Raw genomic sequence first — 26,803 nt, 5'->3', positions numbered from 1 at the left:
AGGCTGCCACTTCCTTGGTCGTGGACGACGCACGCTCGCCTTTTTCTTTGCCGAGCTTCGACACCTGCCCCTGTCGAATCACTCGGCTCCTCTTCGCGCGACGGTTTTCGATCGCCAGTGCAGATTACCCGCCTATCTTGTTTGATTAATCTCGATACCGGCTCTCCGGATGGAATAATGAAACGCGTGCGACTTTGAACAATTTCGAGCGACTTGTCGCTTCCTTTCAAACTTCCTATTAGAACCATTCTACCTTTGGTTTTTATCCAGAAATTGCCTCGATTATACAACGATGTATTTTCGAAATGTTTTTTCCCGTGGAAAACAGTTTCCATGATTTTTGCAGCAAACAGCGATCGATGCTTATTAGCACGTAAATACAGTCTTCCTAACTACAGCTATCAATACATATTTTGTTTAATGATATATATCATATGTAATGATTAAATAGTCTGAAAGAATGCATTGTCTAAGGTAATGGCAAAAATGCAGATGTCTGTATAGCGTAGTATCCCATACTACTGTGACATTAGAACTGCTAGTGCATTCTTTCTCCTGTTAAGTATACTTCTGATACTTAGCGTATTTCTAATGGCAATTGCAGACAATGTAAACGATCAGGCTCTCCGTCATCGTGTTTTACTACGATTGTAGAGTCCCAGCCTAACACGTTCATTTCACTTCTAGTGTATTATTGACTTCTAATACACTATACATACCTTTCTCTAAATTTAAAAAATAATAACAAAAAATAAGAGGCAAATGTTCAAGCACTTGCGAATCGAAACGACGAGTGAACGAGTTGAATATAGCTAAAAGACTGCCAATTTTTAAAAATTGCTAAGCACGATAAACACGTATAATAAACAAATAGGAGAGCGAATATTTCGCTGTTCGTTCGATAGTCAAATAAATCTGCAACGTAAGTGTGCTCCGTGCGAGTTCACCGTCGACTTGAGCAGCAGATCCAAGCTCTTACTTGTTGCTGATGCTTGCATGTCTGCCCCTTTTGCCTCCTGGCTGATTGCTCAACTTCGTCCTGCCTGTTTTCCTGTCGTTCGTCTCGATCGTCCACGAATTCTGTAAAAATCATCCTCGACAACCGATGATCCCGAGTCTCAGGAAAATCGTAGACGAATACACAATTCGCTGGCGGCTCTCTTTTCGCGTAGTAACATTATTCGATACCTAGGTCAGACGAATTCGTGGCGCCAGCTCCTATGTGTGCTTCATTTCTTTAGTTAGACCAGCTGCAACCTATCTCTTACATAAAGCAACACTAAGCACATTTCTTACGTAACGCGTTAGCGATAAAACCGAGTTACTCCTATTTTCGCTGAATAAAAATATAAAATTTAGTTCCCCAATGACCTCGACTTAACCCAAGAGAAAATTCCACCTGTGGAAAATTTCGCTTAAGAATTTTCCAGCTTTTGCATCTTTTACATCGTATAATAAACCGAATCAGATTTCGCCAGCAGAATCTAACTTTTCCATAGTTTTCCGAAATTAAATACCACATCGCATTTCCTCCGAAGCCTTTAACAATCATAAAATTATCATAATAACGGCAGTTGTATACTTTCTGCCTGCTACATCTTATAACACGTTGGATTTCTCAATTAGAATCTAACTTTCCCAATGAGTATTCTCAGATTACTCATCTTTCCTCTCAAGTCCTTTGGTAATAAAATTATCGGAATGACAATTGTTGTACGATGAATGTTGTACAATGTACCTTTATAAATTGTTGCACGTTGTGCATCTTTCGACACGAAACCGACCTCAGCACGTTTCTCTACCGGACTCTACTTTGCCCAGAGTTGTCTCAAACAAAGTACCATATCGTTCTTCTCCGAGGACCGCAATCATGAAATTATCACCGTAACGACTGTTGTACAATAAAGTGTACGATGTATTTTCACCAATTTGTGTAGGTTACATCTTATAAGACGTTGAAACGAAATGGTTTCCGATTCTCCACGCCTGGCTCGACCTATCATCATCAGCCTCGTCGTTCACCAGAATCCTCCTCCATCGAACTTTTCCCAAAAGCGATCGATCGTTTCGGTACGATCGTCGATCGTTCGCACGGTGCTCGCTCGTTAAGAATTCATCGAGGTGAATCGGCGAACCTGTGCATTAGCCGATGAAACGCGCTTCGAAATTCACGGAGGTCCGGGAGCGGTTTTGTTGCGCGGCGGAATCGGGGGAAGGCGATTTTTAGCCAGGGCTTCGGTACAAATCACGCCTCTCGGTGACGTATCGCCGCGAAAGCAGCCATTTTGCTCTCATATTTTTTATTTAATAGCCAGCAGGCTATCGTGTATCGCATTAATACGCCAGCCACACCGCAGTAGCGGTAAAAGAGGGTCGTGGTCAGGAACAACCCCCGCCACCGGTAACCCGTAATCATAACCAAGCTATTTTTCTTCCTGCTGCCTCTCTCAAGCTCTGCCCGGTAGACTACAACGAGTATAGACGCCACTGGCTTTCAAGCTAACTTCCAATTGCCGCCTACATCTTGCCCATCTTTCCAATCATCGTGTTTCATTCAGCTTTTTCCTTGACGTTTCATCTTTGCCAACAACACGTCTTCGCGTACGATCGTTTGGTCTATTCACAATCTGGCTAGGTTCCGGTGGTATATTCATCAAGAGCACATTCTAACGGAAAACTGTTACGTTCGAAAGTTAAAATGTTGGAAATATTCACTTTGGAAACGGATTGGAAGCATTCGAGTGAAAAGCTTTCAAATACAGAGCGTCCAATTCGGTAAAAATTTAGTTGTAAGCATTGGAATCGTAAGCTTGCAAATTGGAAATATTTAGAAGCGTTACAATTGCAAGCGAAGAAAGTATCGCAATTGGTAGCGTTCAATACGCTACGGTTCTCGTTGAGATCATCCATATGGAAAGACACATACGAGGAATGTTCTATCGCCAAGCATTTTATCCGGAAGCTGTCGAATTGAATTCTCTTAAGATGTAAGCCGCGTTCAAGCGCATTCGACGGCGTTTTAATTAGAAACGAAGGAATCGCAATTCTCAAGTCGGCAGCCTGCCATGTGAAAGTACTTCGGTCGAAGGTTTCGGATCGGACGATTGAAAAAAATAATTTTATTAACGTGTAACAACTACTTGAAACAAGTACAGAACATCTACTCTATAATCTTCCTCTTCATGCCAGCGAATTACCAGGCAGCATAAATAACAAAGACCACACATCCCTTGGAAATAAAAATCCAAATAAATTCCAAACGAATATGGAATACGGTACGAATAGCTATCGGCGAGAATCCATAAATTTCCGATAAAGTTGTTTCAACTTCTTACTTCGGCGTCTCTCTTCACAAATCTTCAGGACCCCTTTGAACAATGCTGCGAAGGGAAACGGTATACCAACTTGTTCCGAAGTAGACTCATCGATGACATAAATCAAACAAACCGATGTACCGATTCAACGAAGAAAGGACAAAAAGTGACAGGAAAGACGAAAGGTAAGGGCGAATGCTGTTTTATTTTTCCAGGGCGCATCGTTCACCGTGGCCACGGTGTCAAGGAAAGTATGTTGGAGTTTTGCTAAAGGAAAGCAAGAGAGCCAAGAGAGAGAGGCGCGCGCTCTCGACGGGGGGTGGGTATCGTGCGCTTTGCTCGGGGTGATAATTTGCAAGAGATGGCAGAAATGGATTGGCAAAGTATGTTCTTCTCGCCGATTGAAAAATCCCCTTCGCGGGGCAACCGTGAACGCGTACGCGTGTTTTATTAGTTTATCCCGGCGATTTCAACCCGCTCCGGGACCAGTCTGATTAATGTTGATACGGTGCCCATATTCGACCCCGTAAGATCTCAGGCACTTGGCTCCGTCGATCGTCATTGTTAACGAGCCAGGATAAACGAAGAGTTTGACAAAGTCGACGTTGATTTAGGATTAGAAAATACGTTCGAGTTCGTTGAAATGAGATTGAGTAGGTGAAATTGAGTAATTTTAAAATTTCGTTTCAGGAAGCGTTACGGGCTTTGAAGATTCTATTTTTACAACTTCCAATTTCGTCTACGTTAATTTCAGATCGGCAATGAGAATATAAAAGCCTTCGACGAGTGGAATTTCTAACTGCAAAGAGCCTTCAAGTCTTTCCGAAAACATAGATCGTATACGCAGAGTTGCAAAACTTGGCTCGAGAAATGTGTAACAAGTTTAACTTTCAATTTCGTTCGTCGTCACTGTCGACGAAAAAAGATAAACGAACGAGAACTTGCGATTGATATGTAGTTAACATCGACTCGAAGTTGATCATTGAAAAACGTAACATGAGACGAACAGAGAGAACAAACGAGCAACTGAATGCTATCGACATCCGCTCAAGATCTGCAAGTAGGCAACATGTCGTCGTATAAAGAGGCTTGTACGAGCTTTAAAGAATCTTAAAGCTCTCTAAAATTAAATTACACGCGACAAATTTCTAAAATTCGAGCTTTAGCACGGCAATCTTCGAAATTTCGGAATACTAGACTTCCAATTTCGATAGCATAAATCGGCTGAAAAAATGCAACGGAGGATTATTACGGTGATTAAACGGTCGCGTGACCCATTAAGCGCGACTATTAATAAGTAATTGTTCATCGAGATCGGCCATAAAGATATCGGAGCCGGGCTCGTTACATACTTAACTCGTTTAATTCGTGAAAAAAAAAAACAACGAACAGGGGAAAGAGGAATTCGCGGAGAGGCGTTCGAAGCCGAGCCGACGGATTTACGGGTTGCCCCGTCGCGGCTGAAATTCTCGTTGCCGGTTAAAACGCGGCCGAAAGTGTTGGAAAACGCGCACTAACTGTCTCGCGCTAGGAAACCTTCGCCGCGAGTAATGCATCCGCGGGCCGTTGAGAAAATCGTAAGTATCCACCGGGAAAGTATCTGTTTGCACGCTATCTCCGCGAGCCGCCGCGATCGCTATCTGCGAAATTGCCTTAAATATTCCAAGGGACTCGGTTTTGCTCGCGTAAATTATGCAACGATACTATTTCTATCGTTCCGGCTACGCAACCTCCTCGTTTCAATCGTCTCGAATTACTATTACGAGCAATTTACGGTTTAACGAAATAAAACGAAGATGCCATCATTTTCTTATTCTCGTTCTCTCTCCGGTAGATTCGGCAATATTGACGCACGCGGTGCGTCCACGCAATTTATCTATTTCTGAGGTCGAATCGATCGACTCCACCTTTTACGTATATCTCGATTTCGTCGTTCAGATGTACGTTCAGCGTCGAGATTCTCAAAGAAACAAATTACTTACAAGCTCGTTTATCGCGGCTAATAAACAATCGTGAATTCTGAAGAAACTCTTAATCAGTTTAGCTGTCGTGATTCCTTTGAAAACTTTGAAAAGTGTGCACGTAAAATGTGTGGTAAAAAGTAAACGACGACGAGTATACGTCGTCAAATGCGGAGTACGCGTGGCTGTTGTAACGTAGAGTTAAATTGTAATGAAACAACTATTTTATTTTTCTATTCCATTACCGACGGGGCTCGTCGTGACACGAAATATTGTCGTTTCTTCGTGACGAGTATACTCGTCGAAAACAGCTAACTGGTTAAAAAATTCCAATATCCGATAGCACTTTACTCTTTGTTCTTCCATTTATCGACTTAATCGCTATAGCAGTTTCTCAAGCTCGCTCCAATGGCGGTGATAAACACAACTGTTGCATATCTATGTACGAGTATGTTTTCCAGAAAATGACTTCCAGATTGACTGCTACTGCGTAACGATTACGTAGACTTAGCTAATTGCATTAGCATGGAATTCGAACCGGGAAGAAGCGAGAAATCTTTGGATCCTACGGTCGCGCGGTCCTGCTCTAAACACTATAATTGGTAGTAAGGGGGAGTATAAAAATTCGATCGTTCAGCCGTAATTTCGTGAGTGTCCGGTGGTGGCGGTCGGCTTGTCATAAACCGGATTTACTGTCGGGCTTCGTGAACTTTATGAGGATCGGCAAAACGGTGTATAACGTGGGTATAGAAGAGGAGGAGGCAGAAGCGACCAATGGCGAAGGGGGAGAAGAAAGGCGTAGGAGGCCGAGGGAAGTCCTCGGAAGGACAGGTTCAAGGAACTCCACGAATTAGAGAAAATACGAGGCCTGGCTCAACGGTTAATTTCTGCTACCTCGTGGAATTATTGAAAGTGTTTCATGGATGAAAGTTTTATCCGATTCTCATGTTGTGCACGGAGATACGATGCTCTTTTGAAGCAGAAGCTACTTTGGCAAACCGATCGCTGTTATTAGACCGGATTCTTCGTTTCTTCTCTTCTTTTCTTAATGTCTTGCGTCTGGAAGCTACGTTTCTAGTTAATTAAAGAGGCGATGTTGAGTCCATGTTGCGAGCTTCGGTTTGCCATCTTCCTTTTGCCGAGGATTGCTGTTTGAATTTAGATGGGAAGGATCGGATTACGTGGTTGCTTCGTGCCGCTTGTATTTAGATGGAAATTGTGAGATAGTGCGAGGAGTAGCCAAATATTGAAACAATTAATATCCTAACATCAATAACATCTACCGTGTTACGAGACAAATCGCACAAAAAATCCAATCTAGTCCAAACACCATTCTATTAATTCATCGTCTTTTGACGCAACAACAGTTCATCTTTCTTTCCCTTTGTTAAACACTATAATGTCATTCCCGGTAGATTAATCTCTTCGACCCTGTTAATCTATCATTTTAATCTATACTAAAAGTCTCAACTCCACAAATGATTCTCTCTTTCTTTCTTTATAACAGAGAAACAGAAGAAGAAAAAAGAAACACGAGACACAAAGAACAAAAACCATTAAAAATTGTAAAAACACCCCATTGTTAGGTTTCTAAAGGTGGCGAGGACGCGTGGAAAAATGGCGGCAGCTAGCGTTTCAAGCTGTCAGAATGTCCCGTCCGGGGATCAGCTCGCGGCACGAGCTACGTAACGCAATTAACCAGCGAGCAATTAATAACCGGCCGTTATAGATGCTGGCAGGAATCGTTCGATCGCATGGGATCGCGGGTACCGCTTCGTACGTGCGAGCAATATCGTTTCTATCCCCACCGTCTGTATTCCACTGTTCCCCACCAGTATCTTTGGTATCGTATCCCCCACTTAGGTGCCTCACCCTCGCTCTGTTTCTCCCGTGTGTGCAGCTAAAACGCAGGAAAGGGAACGTAATAGCCTCGCATGATACACCGCCATTAATCCGTGTATATACCCTTCCATACTTTGGAGGAATAGACACCTCGTACGCCTCGGTTTCATAGCCGGTTCATCAGCCGGATATCTCTCCCCCCCGCTTGCTCTCCTTCGCCTCTTCCTGTCTTTTCCTCTCACTCGCGATGATTTAATTTCGCCCCGTTCCCTCCATCCGAGGCCGTCCTCCCGCCTCTTTCTCTACAGCCTCTCGCTGCGAGCAACCGAATCGCAGCGATCGGGTGACTGTTGGGTTTTTAGCGGACTTCGTTTCTAAGCCGATTTTAAGGGTTGTTTTCGCAATTACGAGAGGACGGAGGAAGTGAAACGGCAGTAGTTTGAGACGGACCGTGTCCATTGTAATCGCGTTTGCGATTTGACCGCAATCGGAATCGGAAAACTCATCTATCGCGGAGGAGTCGAAGACTGCTTGTGTTTGTCTCTGAAATTGTTAGAGCGTAGTTTCTACCGTTGAAGGATTCGTCGTATACGAAGTACTCTCGTACAGCATCTTTGCAAATGATAAAATATATTAAGGCTATGCGAGTTGTTTTTATCGAGTCGACTTCGAAGCCGGTGTCTTAGAAAACTCACCTGCAGGAACATTTCGCCATCGAGATGATGATGGTCGTAGGCAGCGAACGCCGCCAATTCCCTCGCCCGGTAATGCGAATCGTGGTGCGAATTTTCTTCCTTGTCTTTGTGCATCACCACTGCAACAGAGAACAGTTTAGCGCTTTGTTAACTCGTTTTAATCAAAACTTTCACCTGCAACGCTCTAAAAATCATCATCTCCTGTGACATTATGCACACCTTAACCTTATAGTATTAATGTTAATCAAACGTTATACGATACGCATACATATCGTGCGACATTTCATCTCCAACATTAAACTTAATATCCGGGCAACAAGAGAAATTCGCAGAGTAAAAAATCGTAAAAATTCGGCGGCTTCGACAGAATATTATTTAACGCAAGGATCTGGTTCTCGTACATTTTGCAATTATAGCGTGCATGTTAAGCAAAGGGGTACGGCAGGTGTAACGGGCAACAGATCGACGGCTTATTATAGGGTTTAAAAGGAAGTGTCGCTCACATCCTGTCACGTATTGCCGGATCTTCTCCGCGACCGTTCTCCATTAATCTCCTTCCGTCGTTTGATACTTTCGCCGTTCGGATGACTCGTTCCCCTTCGCTCTTCTCTTCTTTTTTTTCTCGCGGAAGGATTCGATTCGACGATGGGGATTACACAGGCCACCGATAACAACGACACCTCAACGGTGGAAACCGTCCGTTTCTCTCAAGCGGAAGGATTCGATTTGAGAAGATAAAAAAGGCTTTCGGGCTGTTCGATCGCCATGTCCACTCTTCCTTTTCTTCTCTTTCTCGACTGACTTTCGCACGATAAGAACGAAGATAAAGAGTACACGATGAGATAAAATGCAGTCGCTCGAAATGAAGATGAAATAAACTGACGTTTAGCATGATTATAGGTTCGGGAATGTCGACGATGAGTCAGAACAAGACGCTATGACAACAATTACATTACTATGATAGACAAGATTATACGGTGACGGATAGAAGGTAAGTGGTGAACGAAGAAACGTTCTAATTTTAGAAAATACAATTGTATTTTACAAAAGTAACGGATAGTTGAGTATTTGGGTGATAAGCTTGGTAAAATGTGTCTAATCGTCGTTATCGATCCAAGAGTTTGAAATTACCATGTGTTCTATGGAATCTAGGAACTGGGGAAAATATTCATCTATATAGAATTTTATTGTAGTACATGCATATATGTCTTGTAATAAATATCTCGTAACTTGTATATACATTTTCGGTTCTGTTTCAAATTTTACCGATATAATCACGACAGTTGCGTTTCACTACAGCAGCGATAGAATTTCCAAATGTTTTACATAACACGTACAATATGCACGTTAAATTCAATGACGTGAAATTTCACGTTAAATCTCCTTGGAACGTTGCGAATCCTATTTGTCCCTTAAAATGACACCGATATTGGAATATAAAAAAGGTTAGAAATTAACTTTCATGCTAAATTCTCATGAAACACGTACACTTTTTTGTTCGTTAAAATGAGACCAAGCTTGAAATATAAAAATCCGAGGATCGCAACAAGGATCAACATGAAACGACATGTTAAATCTTCCTGAAGATATCGTAAATGTTCCCGTCCTTTAAAACGAGGCCAAACTCGAAATATAAAAATATCGATGAGATGTTAGATCTTCTCAAAACGTTCCAGGTCCTCTTTGTTCCTTAGAACGAGACTTGAGATATGAAAGATCCAAGGTTCGCGGCATAGTTAAACACGTCGATTCCAACGAACGCTTGTTGTTGTTAGGGCACCGAAAACAATTCACTGGGAGGTTCGAACGTGGAAGTGAAACCTGTCGTACGGCGCGCGCGCGCAGCCAATGTGGGCACCCTGAGGTCGACACACGATTTTCGTATCATTTACACGAAGAAACCGATCGCGGCCGGGTAAAATACGATATTTCAGGAGTTCCAGGCCGAGGTGAAGTGAAAGCACCACGTCGTATCACCGCGTCGTCGTCGTTGCGGACCGTGTAACGAATAAGAACAAGACCACCTGTGAGCTCCGCCGGTCGGAGAGCCGGATGATACGAGTCCGCCGCGCCGATGCGTTTCGAAAGTGAACAACCTCCTCGTGGAGCATTTAGCGTCGAAGGGTATCGATGCGTGCATGAAAGATGTGCGACTTGGCCGATGGCCGCTCATAAAAAGGTGCACGCAATGTTCCTCCAGTGAAGCACGCGTGCGCCACGCGACCCTCCAGGCCAGTTTTCATCGTGCTTACTTAGTACTATCCTCCTACTACTCCTTGACGACAGCCACTCTATCCAGGAAGAACCTGACTCAAGATTAATCACCTACGTTGCGTTTCAATGTTCTTAATCTTTAATGGTGATGACGGAATCCTGCTTTGCAAATGTTCAACACAGATTACCGCGTGTAGAGAATGTTCCAAGGAATTGAACGTGCAATGAAAAGTTCAACTTTTTCCACTCAAAATGTATCGAGACTGCTCGGACTACTACTAGAGCCACGCAATGCTTGAATAATTTCGCAAGTAGAAATACGAAAAGGTCATTTACGAATAGAAAAATTTTACATATAGAAAAATTATTTAAAAATATTCCTTTTCACCGACAATTTCATACGTGTTTTTAAGCGATAATTTCAGTTTCAATTGCGACAAGGAAGCAGAATAGGAAAGTCAATGAAACGGTGAGCAGTAACAGGTTGTCCTGACTAGGAACGGGAGGGAATTGTCGAAAAGGAACGTTTGAGAGAAGGAATGACGCGTGCTGGAAGGATGAGCAACACGGAGGTTGTTCACTCGTAAATAGTGGCACGCAATGTCGTGAAGCGGCCGCGTTCTGCCACGCGACCCTCTGGGACAGGATCCCATTTAGGATGGACGTTGGGATAACGGCGTACCGCAGGATACGATGCTGCGTTCGCTTTATTTACCCTAACGACAATTCGATTTTCAATGCTCTTTCATTCCGTCTACGGCTAATGACCGTGGCTAATGCTTCCCCGATCGATGACTCTTCGCGTTTCCGACAGAATTCCTGTGTCAAACGACCGTGCACCAGAGTATTTGCAGAACGATCCACTGATTTCAGAGGGAACGAATCGATGTGAATGGGCGACGTGTAATTCTTCGCCATGGTCTTTGTATGAAAACGATCGTACAGGTGTATGTAGAAGCAAAGCAAACGTAAATTTCACGCTCGTGTTGGTCATGGAATATCGTTGTATCTTAATTTGCAGTTCATTTCGAAAATATCGTGACTCGAGGACGCGTTTTTCGTACGATACTTTTTCGTGTAATGAAAGGGAATTGGAATTTTATTTCAATTAGAGAGATAGAGAGAGAGAGAAAAAAAAGAGAGAGAGAGGCTGCATCACATTCCGATTACTCCCTACACTTTTATCAAATTAAAAAGTATAAAATGTTAGGAAATATGCACATTCGCTATTACAAATCACAACTATCGCACAAAAGAAGCGCTTGAACGTCATCATATATCGATTCTACCTGTCAGAGACCACTATCTTTACTTCAATTTTGAATTTATCCTTAAAATAGGGGTAAAAATAGGGCTGCGCCACGTTCGAATTACCCTAAAACTTTTTCCCAAAAATCCCCATTTAAGAAGAGCATGGCAGCATTGCAAATCTCTCGCTTCACGTTCGTCACGGTTCGCTACTTTTACTTCGATTTCAAGTTCACAAATCAGATGTCGAAATTCGAGGATGCGTCCGATTCGACTCATTTCGCGTTTATTTGCAGCAAAAGAGAGTTAGAAAAGAGCGCGGTATCGTCGGAGATGATCATGTTCGAGCGACTATCGTGGGAAGACTCGTTCTATGTGTCACCGGAAGAAAGGTGTCGTGGACGTCACGGAAACTGCGCGAAACAACGCAACTGAAAGAAACGTGAAATAAAGAAAAGCATCCGTAGATTAGGATCAATCCGTGGAACAACGAGAGATTGGCACGGCGATGAGTCCGTGAGATCCGTGTTAATAATTGCACTTCCTCGCGCAAGGTCGACTCGCGAGGAGGCCGACGGACTGGACCGGAAACGACGGAATGAAAAGTAGCCAGAGGCCAATCGGAATGCGCGAACCGGAGCGATGGCGTACGGCCCTTCATGGGCGCGTGAATCTCTTCGTGTGCACGCTTCGAAACGCGTGAAACACGATCTTACACACGAGGGAGCGAAAGTTTACTCGTCATGCTTGTTTGCCGAACGATTTAGGCTACATTTCGAGTCTGACACGCTTACCGAGCCAAAGGTGACGGCAATTGAATTAGTCAAGCTGTTGACTATCGGGTGTGGACGTGTCCATCATTCGTTTATCGTCCAATTTTCTACAGAAAGCAGATGCTGTCGAGAGGACGTTATACGAGGGCTCTTTTGTTTGAAGTTTCTTCGGTACTGCGACGAAAAGGAAGACCAGTTAATTCGTCGGTGTACGCAATTGTCAATCACCTGGATACAACAGTTTTACTTAAGAATCTCTTACTTGCAATATTATTCTTTTAATCAATCTGCGTTCGTCTATATTTTATAATTCATAGGATTTATAGCTCGATAGGAATTTAATGTTTAGTAGAATTTAGTGCTAACAATTGCGGTTAACACTTCGTTCGAAAATCTTGCATCTGCATTAGCTGTATCTGATTGTACGTAAAAGTCAATTACATTGATACAATGGTTAAACGTAGTTAGTATGAAATGTGATTAATACTACAGAAAAGAAACAAGAAGAGAATATGTATCTCCTATACTCAAAATATTAAAGAATACGTATAGGATTTTAGAAGAGTGAATTATGTGGCACATCGAGCTAATAGAAATTATAATTTGTTATGTGTTAGTTTGTGATTATGGAAGCTTCTGCTTAAACCGGTTAGAATACTTTTATAATTGGATATATTAAACAGGATGGCTATCGCTGGTAATAAAATGACAGAAAGGTTCGATTTGGCAAAAGTGACGGAGGAAATTAAAAATGGTCCGTTGGCACGCCCATCGCATGGGCCACGTGGACTGAAACAATCAAGCGGCGGCACGCGTATCGACGCGTTGATCGCCGTGGACGCTTCCTAATTGGAATCGCATCCGACAACGCCGATCCCATTAATCATCGATCGATTATACGCTCAAGGAGATAATCACTTACTTAACCATTCACTTAGCCCGAGCCGGGACGAGTCGGCCTGCGTGAAACGCACCGTCATCCTGACGAAGGAACAGGAATACCTTGTCTGTTGGAAACTTTATTTGGACTATATGTCTAAATAAGAACAGCAAAATAGACGTAAAACGAACTAATCAGGCAACGTATCTTTCGATAGCTATAGTTTCTTTTCCCAAAATAAAAAATTAACGATATACTTAGGGTTAATTACGTCTCTTAAGTGCTTCGAAATATCGAATATCTATTTTCAAAATTGTTTAAGTCTTTGAGAAATCAATATGATACACGACAAGTAGAACGTAGATTGAAAGTAGTTTGAAACGAATCAGATGACTCGAAACGTACTTAAGTTGCACTTGAAGTAGTCGAATGCACTCGAGGTGGAATAAAATATACTTGTTGCAGCCTTAATAGAAATTTCACAGTCGTTTCTGCTCTTTTTTTAAATATATAACATAAAACGACACTTGTCTCCCCTTCGAACTAAAAAATTATACTCTCGAATCTTTAGCGATTTCTCGACTGGACAAACTGAACCGGCTGATATTAATGTTCCTAACTTTGACGAAGAACTCCTTCCCTCGCTTCTGCATTGACCATCGGAATTTCAATTTCTTCGAGCAATTCAATTTGGCAGGAAACCAGCCGAAAATTTTACCCCTTTTTAGCAACCCCCAACGACTTCCTTCCTAATGCTAAATGCATTTACAAATACGTTGCCTTTCGTCCAAAAACCCGGTGATCGATCATCTAACAGCTGGCCTCGGGGTCTAAAGCTTCGACATATAATAAGAGCGGAAGCGAATCGCACGCCAACGAGGGACACAGAAGTCGCCATCGTCGTTCAAGATTCCTGGCGGGGCGAACGAATATGAAAGATTAGGCGCGAGGCACGCGCACTAACACACACGCTCGCCACAATTCTCGGTTGATTATGTCGCGAAAACGAATGGCTGGCGCGCGATAAGCACCGAGACGAAGTGGTTTTCGTCGGGTAAGAACCGCGAAAAAGTCTTTTTTCGATCGGTCCCTGGCGGCTTTCTGAAAAACCACCGATCCTCGGCGTTTTTACCCGGGAACCTCGTAATCCCCTTATCCCGGCCAATTATCGCGTATTCTTCCTCCCCACGCGAACCAATTACCTCCGCGGCGAGCGTTCCATAGTGTCGTGACCTTTCGCTGCCGCCGTTCCTCCGCCATACTCTTCGGCCATTATTTATCTCGACCGCGGATCTATAGGCTCCTCGAACGTTTTAATTGCCCGTTCTAAAGTCCGTGATCTGTTTTGCTCGCGGGCCTATCCGACCTCGCGGCACGGCTTTGCTCAACTAGACATTGAAAGCACAGTAGAACTCCATTTATCCCAACTGCATTTATTGCAACGAAATTTTAGTTAATGCTCGGCTAACACGTTCCATGTAGGAGCATTTCCACGATTCCTACTATCAGCGAAGAAAAACATGGAAAACATTTTTTAAAGTTAAAAGTAAAATTATTCTGAAATTTCATGAAATCTTTCTTCCATCGTCTATCAACGAATAGCTGTATTTAAAGGGTCGAATCGCACCTCGTAAGTTTTCCAAACTGCTACTTAACACCCTTCGTAATTTACTCCACTGTATCGAATTATTCCATCTACATCGTGCAGGAAGATTAAGCAATTGTTGTCGATACGCAAACCACTCAATCAGCAACAATCGCGATAATTAATAAGAGGAGGATAATTGATTCCCAAGAAGGGCGTTTAGATTTCTGGCAGGTGATTGCACGAGGACTTAGCAACGTGGTCTTTGATGGTTCACGCGAACCGCTGGCTCCGCTTCGTGGAAATAATTAGGCCGCGATTTCGATTCTTTCGCGTCCGGTGCGCGTTACCGGAGCGGAAATCGCGGTACGGTCGAAAGGGACGCGATTTCGCGCGGATGAAAAAGGAAAAGAGGCAAGGAAAGAGAGAAGCAACCAACTTTCCGGCGTAGCTGGATGGCAGAAACTGGAGGAAACGAAGTTAATTCGCGGTCTACCTCTGTCGGACGATAATAGCCATGAAGAGAGATTATTAGCCGGTCGTAACGAGCGATCGTACATACGGTCGCGTTGCTGATCGACGATTTATAAAGCAACGACCAATTGGGTAATTACCCGGCCGCTCCTTTGTGCTCCTGTCCCCTTTCGAATTCTGCAAACCATACAAATCCACGCAATACGAAACCATCCTTCCATGTTCACAGATTGAGAGTGTGGTTTGCAGTGTTTCTTTATTCGAGCGTTTCAAATCCTATTTTTAATTCTCTGGAGTTCGTGGTTGGTCCGACAGATATACGAGAAACCGTTCTGTACTTTTCTTTGAAAGAAACATTATTTCTACAACTGTTCGACGAAGAATACTGCTCTTTCCAGGGTATTCAATCTCCCTCCCCCTCTCGCCCAATCGTAGAAGGCGCAAGCTCTGTCAAAACCGAGCGAAAGAAAATGCCTTTCATCGATCGTTTTAGTTCTTCAACTGTGCAATATATTCGAAATCAAAGTTCCTAAAAATGAACAAAACTATGTGGATATTGAAATTTCCTCGATTCAAAGGCAAAAATAGTTACAAGACACACATATACGCGAAACATCTATCGCGAACTGTATCTATCCATATATATATATTCTAGTTTTATTATATATAAGTTGTAAAAGTTCTCTTACGCGATTTTCATTGAAAACCAAAGCCGTTAAAAATCAATAACGATACGTCGATATTCGGATTTTCTCGAGTCCGTGGAATAACGTATACCCACGTATTCAACCCCCGAATCGCATCGGGCGCGAACCGTCAGAGCGAAGCGAAAAGAAATTGCGTCCGCGGCGGGGTATATTCGGCGCGTATACACGATCTGATATCGCTCGTCGGGCAGAGCCAGACGCCGACAGTTTTTATCGAGGCGACGAGCCAGCAGCAGCACAGCCGAGGAAGAGAGTAGTTTCGCAAGCGCTCTTTAGTGCTCGACGCCACGATACACGGCCGCTCGCGACCGGCCCCTGCCGCCTCTCTCTATGTACAGTGACCGTATAAAGTAATCCGTCAGACAGAAGTGGGGTGATAATGCATGAGTGCGGTTGCCCCGCCCTATCCCTGTAACCGCGATAAAATCTCTCATTACGCAACGAAACGGACCCTCTGCCCGGCTAGACTGTTATCCTTAGACAGGAACTCTAATAAACCATACGTATGTGGAAATTTATATTTTCATTTCGGGACTCGACGTGTCTCAAACGTCCGACAACCCCTTTTCAAAGGGGCTGAAACGCACTCTCTCAACGTCTCTCTACGTTCGTTCCAACTTTCGACTATGTATTTGTATTGTCTTGTATTTCATTACGAGTAGATCCCTCGTTGATGGCTATGGTCTATTAAAGATGCAAACGTGAACAGAATGCATGGAAAACGTGGAAACGTAGGAAATATTTAAAGCGTAATAGTCGCTTGGTACGATTAGCAGAATGCCATTACGAATGGTATTGTTGTATCAATTAAAATTTCCATAAAAATTCCCAGTCTGATTACAATATTAATTTGCATAAACCTCTACAGTTATTTATTTAGCTAATATCTTTAACGATAAAGTTAATTGTTCGGACGATGAATGATATTTAAATATTTTGAAAATAGCATGGTGTAGACGACAGTTCTAAATGCTTCGTGTTTTAACCGCATTCGTAAAAATCTACGATCTAATAGGAATCGTAAATTTGCATAAAAATCTGATCTAGTTAGTATGAATATCTGCTACGAAGAGATTAACTGATCTAGTACTTACTGATAAGCTTGCTGAATCTTCTGAAGGCAGAGTAACACAGATTCGATCTTCGATATTTCATTTTGTGGCAGGCAAAAGTTGCGCGAACGTAGAGTTTCACGTAACATCGTATTGGCAAAGACGTTAATCTCTGATGTTTCGTAAAAGATTTGATCGAAGCGTATAGAGTTGAAAGGGAAAAATTCTGGGCTGATGACAAAGCGGATTGATATTCGCCGTGGCATTAGAGCCGATAGCCAGCAACAGGACCACGTACCCGGTGCAATTACGAATGATTACACGTCGCGGGAGGAAATGTGCACGCGGCACGACATGCGCGTGTGTCATAAACGCGACTAACGTGCCAATTTGTATCTATTGTTAATTAGCTCGCTAACAGCGAATTATTCGCGGACCGTGAATCGCGTTGTCTCTCCCCCTCTTCTCCCTCTCTTGTCCTCCCTCAATCAGAAACTTTCTGTTTCATCGTACTGTCCTGTGAACGTTTCGAGTTCGATTATTATTAGATCGTCCGAGAAGTTTCTTTCGTTTTATGAGGAAATAATAGACGCACAATGTTTTCTGTTTTATATTATTTTGTCGAATTACGTACGAGATAAACACCGTGACATTTCACATACTTGGTTTCACGTTTGTATGAAAGTGCGCTGTTGTAAAGGACACGTTTGCGAAAGAAAGACACTTTCCGGACAACTTAATATAATCAATTACACCACGCTCAGTCAATATCTAGGAAATATAACCATACAAATATCGGTCGAATTCCAAGGAAATTTTATTTTTGGAAATAGACTTTTCTCTAGATAGCTGAATTTTGAGAATTCTGAGACCGTCAGAAATGATCTTTTTCGTTCCGATAAAATTTTGTTCGCCGAGAAAAAAGCTATAAATTTTACGGGAGAGACGGCGAAGATGAAAAATTATTGCGTGGACAGTTACACGATACGAGGATTCTTAAAGTTCTAAAATTCTTAGAAATTAACTTTCGCCTAGACAAGATCTGTAGAACTCACGGAAGCTCCGTTTTTCCTTCGACGCGATTTTATCATTGGAGAAAACCGAACGACTTAAATTTTCTCTTCCGGAAAGTTATTCTGTGGACTTTTGTATCGCGATTTAGAGTGTCTTTTTTTTAAATCAAAAGACGGGAAAAATTCGAGAGGAGAACTCTCGCGGGCGAGTACACAGTAAAAGAGAATCGCAGGAAAGCAGTCCTTAATGCCAATGGACTCGTGTCAAGGTGATTTGAGCCGCAATCTTGTAGCGGAAACACGGCGCACACAGACACGGTCGTGTATCATCATCGTCGACGTGGTCGTCATTGGTTATCGTTTGGCCTATAATCCATATTTCTTTCAACTTTAACTCGAGCTTCTCGTTGCTATCACATCTCAGCATTTCGAGAATGTTAGCCTTAAAAAACGAGGGACGTTCACAGCGCGACTTTTTCCGCTAATATAATAGTCGAGCTTTCCAGAGCCTGTGGTAATAATAAACGAAGTAGGCCACGCGAGTGACTTACGTGTAGAAACACGAACGATAGAGAGAGAGTCGATAAATAACGCGGTGTCAGGATGTTTTAAAAATATTTTAAAGCCTTAGGCTGCTACTAAATCCACCGAGTTGCTAGATTTTATGGTAATCGAGCGACGCGAATTACTTTGTAAAAAGCTGATTATGCTTGGAAACGCGATCAATCTACCGAGATAGAGTCTCTTCCCTGAATAGCTCGTTAAACGAGGAATATTTAACCGCCGATGACTTGACTTGAAAACGTAAGCATGTAACAATGTATGTAAGTATACAACCTTGAGGCCTTAAATTATGTTTTATTTTTTAATATAAAATACCTGTCAGTTTATCGTCTGACAAAAATCTCTGACCAGCAAGAAACTGTTTTAATGTTGAGAATATATGAAGGTTTCAGCAGACCAGATTCGGATGAAAGATATACTTCGATTCAGCTTTTTACATTTTTCCTATCTATATTGATAGAATATTTGTTCGGAACGTTATCTGTTTCACCATGGATTCATGATTTCAATCTCAAACGTCGAGATCGTAAATACACTATATACGCTATTGTTAAAAAATTGGAAACTATTGTTTCAATCATATCTGGATCTACTAATTTTATTAACAATTCAAAGTTAATGCCACAATCATCTTTTACATTAACGAGATATTTCACGAAAAAATTTCCCCGGACACAACGTATAAATCGTAGGTCAATTTTTAAAAAATTCTATGTAATCTACAGAAAATACCTGCAATAATTTCAATCTTTTGATTAATATTACGCGTCGATCTACCTAATGATCGTGTCTCGCAACAGTGGCAAACTGTTCAACGTGTTACGAGCACATAACGATATATATTCATGGAAAGTGTCTACGAGTGTTCGATCACTTTCCTGCACTCGTGTACAAACCGCGAACTTTTCAAAGTGTCTCGTTCGTTCAACCTCAACCGAAAAGGTTCTAATTGGACCAGAACGATTACTATCTCCGATCTAAAACCCACAACGATCTGCAACTACCCCTGGGTAGCACCGGGCCCCTCTTTAAGATCGTGATCTCGATCCTGAGACAAGCGGAGTCAGAACGTAAGACTAAAATTCGAGGGAGGCGGACGCACGAAAGACCGGACTCGAAAGGCAAATCACATTATAATTAGCGCGTACAGCTGTAGATACGAGGGCAAATTGTATTAATGCATTCCGTCGTCTCTATCTAAGCGGCTATAGCACGGTGTCCAGCGGCGGAGGGCAGCTGTCGGTGGCGAGGCATATACTGCCTCGCGACACGACATCGTCATTTATCACCGTGCTTCGGGCTGCGGCTCGTGTGCCTTTTCTACATTACCTAATGAGTTTCATAACCGAATTAAATTTTTCGGCCCGTCCGGGTAAACGGGGCTGGGCGTCGTTAGGCCTGGCCACGGCATTAAAACCTCGCGGCCAAGATTAATCTGTGCCTCCATTAGCCGCTAACGGTGTCCCCCAACACCGCTCCCTTCCTCCTGTGCTTTCAGTTTACTTTGAATTTTTCATAGATCCGTGAATTATTGACCGTTCTATGATTTTTCGCGTCTCTTTTTAAAACTCGATTCTATTTCCTCTATTTCTATCGCCGGTCTTCTTAGATCCGTGACCTCTCGTCGAGTACGACGATTTTGTACTTTTCGCAGGTTAATTGTCTACTTACTTCGTGGTTTTCACTCTCCTTTTGAATTTCCCTTAGATTGGTCAATTCACGAGTACGCTGTAATTCTTTGAATTTTTCGTACGCTGATTCTATTTACTTTATACGATAATCGAAGGAAGATGTACGTTTGGGAAGAGCGCTGGAAGTGACGCAGCAAGGATAATAGGTATAAGTTTCTGCGCGGTGTGGTTCATTCGGAAGCGATGTGCCAACACTCGAAAACCTGTGCAAACACTCGTTTGTTCGTCGCTCGTGGCGGTTCAATCGAGCCAAGGATAATGTATTTTGCTTGTTCGCTTCGCTGCCGGTCCTCTTGGCTGTCCAACTGTTCGGGTTCCACTTTCTTAAAATATTCCAAATGATAATTATGTTAGCCCAGGAGCCGACATTTTAAAGTCCTGATGGCGCTTGTTATGCATTCTTTATCTTAAAGCCAATACCGCTACATACTTAATTTCACATATTCTCCGACACCGACCGCTAACGATAATGATAACACGAGTTTTTTCGCCGACGTATCTTTTCATGTCGCGTCGCATGACACGAATTCACGAATTCCAACATTGAATTACGTAAATTTTATAAAATCAAAATTTTAATCTGTTTCTCTTCGTATTTCAATTTACATTGAGTCGATAAGCAGCATGGCTCCCCGGAGACGCCATCGTACGTCGCCACACCAACTTCAAGTTGATAACATTTCTTGAACAAATCGAAATCGAAACACGATGAAAAAGAGTTGCAACGGATTGCAAGTTGGATTTTCTATCGGAGATTCGATACAGCTGGCAACGAAGCGATAAACAGTAGTATCATCGATGGTCCGCGAGCCTGCGGGAATCCGAAGAAACAGCGTCCCCTTTGCTCGCGGTTCTAACTAGAATGAATCGCCATAATTTTTCAGCTAACCGAAACGTCCCGGGCCGCAAACGAGCCTGACAAAATACGGAAGGTGGGAATACATTATCCCGGGTCATTTGTACCGGTCTCCCTGTTTCCATGTTCCGTGCTCCGCGATTTCATGATCGTCCTCGATGATTTGTGATTGTCGTTCCGCCGACGGACCAACAAACTCCTCCCCTTCGGACAATCTTCGAACGATCTCTCCGGAAACCGTAGAAATACTGCGAGCACGCTTCTTGTCCCTCGACCACTTACTTTTAGGCGGATACGTTCGAGGATTATACCTTTTGAATTTTGTTCAATCTTGGTCGAATCTCTAATTGCAGAATCTTTTTATCCTAAGCGGATTTCTATGACACAGTCGACATTTTCTAAACTCTTCTAAGCTTTTCTATGTAAATTACTGGGTCGAAGATTCGAGGTTTGTAGATTTTGCTTCGCGATGTAAGCAGTTTGTATTTTTGGCCGAGTTATTGCACTTGAAGCGAAGAATTTGCATTTTTGAATTTTCAAGCCATTTATAATTCTCGTAAGTCTGGAACAGCAGTGCTGTTAACAACAGGGCATTAAGTCGCAAGGACAACGTTTAAACAAGTTTCGTGTAAATAAATGATGAAGAAAGTGCATGGAATCGCGTAACAATTACTTCGATCGAAAATATACCGTTTCGAAAGAAGCTATAGATGCTTCAAGTTTCACTCGGACAAATTCCACGTCCGTGTAACGGCGTAAGCTTGCAACAATAGGTGAAAGATTCTCAAAGTTTCTCAAAGTCTCTAGATTCCAGCTTACGGCACAGATATTTCCCGGCAATTCCACCGATCGAATACACTCGACTAGAGTCGTCTGTTTCCCAAAGGACGAGTATAGCGCTGAGCGAAACGAGCAAATCCCCCCGAACGAAAAGTCACGCCTCAAGAGAGACATTTCCTCGTCGGAGAGGCCGCTAACTGGCCGTATTATAATAATTACAGGACGAACACAAGCTGTTCCCCCTTGATGCGCGGGGTGCTGCGCCTCTCTGGTTTAACCCTCGTCCCAGGGCCGTCTGTCCTCGATCATCCGGACCGTTTCGCGATCGAGCTCCAGCCTACGTCATCCGCCTGATTTTATCGAATTTAATTAGCAAACGAACTGGCCAAGGCAATGACCGTGACTGGCCGCTCTCTTGCTCGGAGCCACTGAGCGGCGACCATTAAATTTCGATTAATCCGTCTTGCGCACTCTTCTTCCCTCGTGTGCAATTATTTTGTCCCGTTCGAGGACGTCCATGCTGAGTTTCGTGCTTTCACGGTTCCGCCGTTGCTCAATGCCTCGTCCTTGCTACCACTGACTTTATCCATTGTTCCAGAGTTATCTCGGAAAATGATACGCGCCGCCTTTTTCCCAAAATCTGATAAATATGCGAAATAGTTTCTGACGTATTTGTATTTATTTGGAGGCTTTTCTCGATGGTAACGGATCACGGACGTTTATGGCAATTTACGCGAATGCAAGATAAAGAGTCGTGGAAAGAAGGAAAATGAAATTCATTTGTAAAAAATTTCGCAGAGAACGTGCTACAATTACAAACTTGAAAGACTCTATTTAACGTGTTTACCGGGAAGCTTTATGACAAATTCTACGAAATGTCTAAGAAGCTCGAAGCACGTGTTATAATTATCGTCTGACACGGGCAAAATTTTCCAGAAGACGACAGTAGCGTAAAAAGGCAAATGTGTCAGATGCGATCGATGGAAATTAATTAGTCAAACGTGTGTATGATTACGGCAAAGTCGATCAACTAATTACACAGAGTGCGTAATGCCGCGTTTCCGATTGCACGCGTACCTATGCGAGCCGATGCAAAAAAAGAAAGGCGCGCTTTTAATGCGAGACAAATCCAGCGAGCGAGTTCGAGCCATCGATTAATAGCCGGCTCGCAATTATAGATTTTATCGGCGGTGCATCTTCCTTTGCTTAAGCGTGCTTTCTCGCTCGAAAATAATAATACATCGCGGCAGCTTGCAATAATAAAAACGGAAGCGTCATTATTTGAACTGAGAAATTAAAGCGATCGGCCCCGCGGCATTCGTTTATTAACGTCCGTCACGTATTCCTTCGCGAACGCGACACTCCGCCATATAACAATGACAGATATTATCGAAATTCCCGCCAAATTGTTCGTTGTTTAGTCGTCTGATGCGTGCGTGCGGCAGTTTTGAAGCATCGGGCCTGTTTTAGCGATCGACGAATTGTTGTCAACGGTTTTAAATTTATACATATTCAAAACGCTTCGATATAGGTCAACATTCTTTTCCGTCTTCATATATCATTTTTTTTTTTTAGTTTATTTGTCTGAGATAAAACAAAAGATCTTAGGATTCTTTCTATTCAATTCAATTTAACGGAGAGTAACGTATAAATAATTATGTGCAGAGCAAAATTTTATTACTAAATCAGAACTTTGGTTTATTTGGTTTAAAGACAAAGAAACAGTACGAATTTGTTTGTCCGTTCGTTTGAAAATGAATTCAGTAGAACAAAAATACTGTCTGAGCATCGGAAACGCGATTATGTAAGTAGAATGTGACGAACAAGTCAGACTAGGTCATCTAGTCATAACGAAAAACTCTGACAAATTATTAGGTGGTCAGTCGTAAGTATATTGGGATTCTTGCAAATTGTAATTATTAATATACAAGTTATCAATTAATTGTCCATATTTTGGACGTCAAAATATTTACTGCTCATAAAAGGAATACGAAGTATAAGAAATACTCTGCTCTACACCGAGAGTTCCTAAACGGCACTTACGACGATCAAATGAAACTGTAATACACTATGAGCTTAGAGTACCGCTTTCAAGAACATCTACCCTGCGTAAAATTTCTCTTGCAACAGCATTTTCAAGCAACTTCGTAAGAAATTTCTGGATTCGCGAAGAACTTCCAGTCTTCTATAATTGAAAGAATCAATTTGTGGGACCGTCTGACATTTAATCCTTCAAAAGGATCGTAGCAAAAGGAGAAAACGCGGAAAAGTGAAAAAAAAAAGAAAAGAAGGGAACACAACGCTGAGAGCAAACGAGGCGCGTGTTGGTTGATTCGATTACACAGTTCAAATGAAATTTGTAATTTAATTAGTTTCGTAGTACCACGAGGCAGGACTTTTTGCCTTCTTTGAGAGTTCGCGTGCCCGTTCATACACGTGAGCCCGGAGGCCGGCTGCCGAATTCAAATTAACCCCCCGCACAAGCTCGGTAGCGGCAATTTTCTTTTCCCACTCTGTCATTCTTGATAAACCGCGTGTAATGCTCGAACGCGGAATTTCCAGCGACTCGACGGATAACGAAATTAGACGCGTATTAATCAGGAAACACCAGCCACTATATCGCGACGTGGTATAACAAAAGGCTGACCTGAAGATGACACACCTCTCTCGCTCTTTAGAATTCTTCCCCTGAATTCGTATTATTAACACTGATAAGTTAACAGTTTGTAAGTTTTCGTAGAAATTTGGTAGATTTACAGCGGTGCATTTTCAACGATTTTAACGGAATCTTTGTAAAACGCGTGAACAAAAGCATCATTTTCTCGTTGTACGACGTATTGTACATTCTGTATAAAATTAGGAAACTTTGTAAAATTGCAATGGATGGTCTGCGGTCTTTCATTGAAACGTTCGTCTTATGATGGTATTGTGAATGAGATTTCACCGCAGCACGTTCTTATATCGCTTTAGTAATCGATAAAGTCGAACAAACTCAGTCGATTTTTCTATCGTTATTATTAAACGTTCGATGAAGAATGCAAAAGTTATTGTATGCGAGTTAACAGGAATTAAAATTTCACCCATGGCGGCGTTTTAAGGTTACGATTGAAATAAGCGGGATTTAAGCAGCGGAATATTCACCTAGTTTCTAAGTGTTCGATGCCTCACGATGCAAATCCGTTTCCAAGTGTCGTGAACGTGTTTCTAAGCAGATGTTTCGCCACTTAGCGCGCATAAGTGCCGCTCTATTGAGCAGCTGTTTGTTTCACGCGGGCCGCGATTTCTAACGAACTTCTAAATTACCGTTTTTGCGTCTGATTACGATAATATCTGCGCAGCTCGTTAGGAGGCCAACGGAAAACAGGCTGAACCTTTGCTAATGCACCGCAAGCGAAATAGAGATACGACACCAAACGAGTCAATCGTAGAAAGATTACGACTGTAGTAAATCACTGAAATCTCCGCCCCTCAGTTGTAAAACTCACAAAAGATTAATCAGTATATCCTTGATTAGCTGCTGTGCTTCGTACAACGTATATAAAAAAATTGGCTCCGCGATAGAAAAACGATTTGTAACGATGGGACGAAGATATTACTACACGACATTTCGTATGCGTGCATTGAAATCACCTGCTTGAGCTTGATACCTCATCTCTCTTGTAATAACGAGAAAAAAAAAAAGAAGAAAGAAAGAAGGACGAAAGACGAAAGTTATTCAAACAAACGTTAGCAATCTCCTACACAATTATATTAATATTATTAGTACAATTTTACAAGTCATAGGTCATAAATTGCCTGTGCTAATAAAGTTTCTTGTACGATAAAATCGATTTCGAGAATCGAGAAATTTTACAAATTACCAATCATTCGATTACCATATTTGTGGTAAAATTGTAGAACTATAGAGGGGTACCTGTCAGTTTGTTTGTAATTTATCGTGCGGGAGAGCCTTCGATAGAAAATTTTCATTCATCTTACGATATAAATAAGTTTCTCGTATAATTTTTATTTAATCAGCGAATAAATTAAAAGAGAAGAACATTCTTAAAACAAACTTCGCGTTTAAAATTACAAATGTTCAGCCTACAGTATAAATAAATATTTTTCGCCGGAATATTTTATTTAATTAGCGAGAATATGATAAAAATACACGGCACTCGAGTTTCTTTTCCTTTTGCAGGGAGATTGGATTACCGAAGATCCGGCGCGTGAATCAAAGATATCGTGTCGAGTGTTCGAGATATCGTTATTTCAAGTCAGCGGCGCGTCGCGGCGCAGCGTCGTCCACTGTTGACGGCAGTCGGTGGGGTGAGTTCGCCTCGGGGGTTGCCAGTTATCGCGGGACTAAATCAGGCGGCAATTAACGGGCTAGGCCGGCAGCCGGCAAACCGTGATACCACTCGAATTCAAAATTTCATTAATTAATGTGCCTCGAACGAATAATACTTCTCCCTTCTTTTACCTTCGCGCGTGTTTTTCCACGCTACGCTCCCGTCTCTATGTCACGGAACACGCCCGCCTTGTAACGTTTACAACCTACACGTTGCTTTCTTCGCTAATACTTCAAATTACAACGTTCAATGATCATACACGATGAAATCGAGACTTTCGGGTTTCTCCAACCAAATTTCCACCTGTCTTTATTTCAAATTTAATGCATCGAATTTCGATACCTCGTGATAATCGTCGCCAATGAAGTTAATAATTCGAGATATTAGATTTTCACATTCCTCCGAATAAAAAAGCAACGATCTATAGAATTCACAATCCGTTTCTAATAAATAAAATATAGTTCTTTGGTGGAGTAGAGAGACGAAGAATCGAGACGAGTAAGCATGCAAGAAACACATTTCAGGGTTCTAAGACACTGGAAACCTTTCGCGGTGGATCGCAGCATGGACGCGCGGATCTACAGCTAATCCACTTATGGTATCCGATGTCGAATACACTGGCCGGTGTTCGGTTTCACCGTAAATAACAAGACGAGCCGGCTAATTCGCAAATCTTCTCAAAGCGCGAGATCCGATGTGAAAGGCATGATCCACTGTCCGTGATAGAGAGAAGAACGCATCGCCGACCAAACTTTCGAGCTCTCGTTCGCGGATTACGCGCGACAACTCTACAACCACATCGTGCTTTCGTGTTTCCCTGGTC

General features: G+C 42.4%; 1 protein-coding gene across 4 annotated transcripts in view; it reads right to left on the bottom strand.

Moving 5' to 3' along the window:
• LOC122570240 (aryl hydrocarbon receptor protein 1-like) overlaps positions 1 to 26,803 on the bottom strand; it is a 155,244-nt gene that overhangs the window by 25,994 nt on the left and 102,447 nt on the right. For all 4 annotated transcript variants that reach the window (XR_006317773.1, XM_043732332.1, XM_043732331.1 and 1 more), the window contains exon 3: positions 7,813 to 7,931. Coding sequence is in view for 3 of the 4 variants with exons in the window: in XM_043732332.1 (XP_043588267.1) it covers positions 7,813 to 7,931 (119 nt within the window). In the remaining variant the exon portion in view is untranslated. The remainder of the gene's footprint in view (positions 1 to 7,812; positions 7,932 to 26,803) is intronic.

Source organism: Bombus pyrosoma, linkage group LG8 (genome assembly GCF_014825855.1).
Source record: "Bombus pyrosoma isolate SC7728 linkage group LG8, ASM1482585v1, whole genome shotgun sequence".
In the NCBI taxonomy this organism is placed as follows: domain Eukaryota; kingdom Metazoa; phylum Arthropoda; class Insecta; order Hymenoptera; family Apidae; genus Bombus; species Bombus pyrosoma.
Note: the sequence above shows the minus strand (reverse complement) of the source record. Positions and strands in the feature narration are given on the sequence as shown.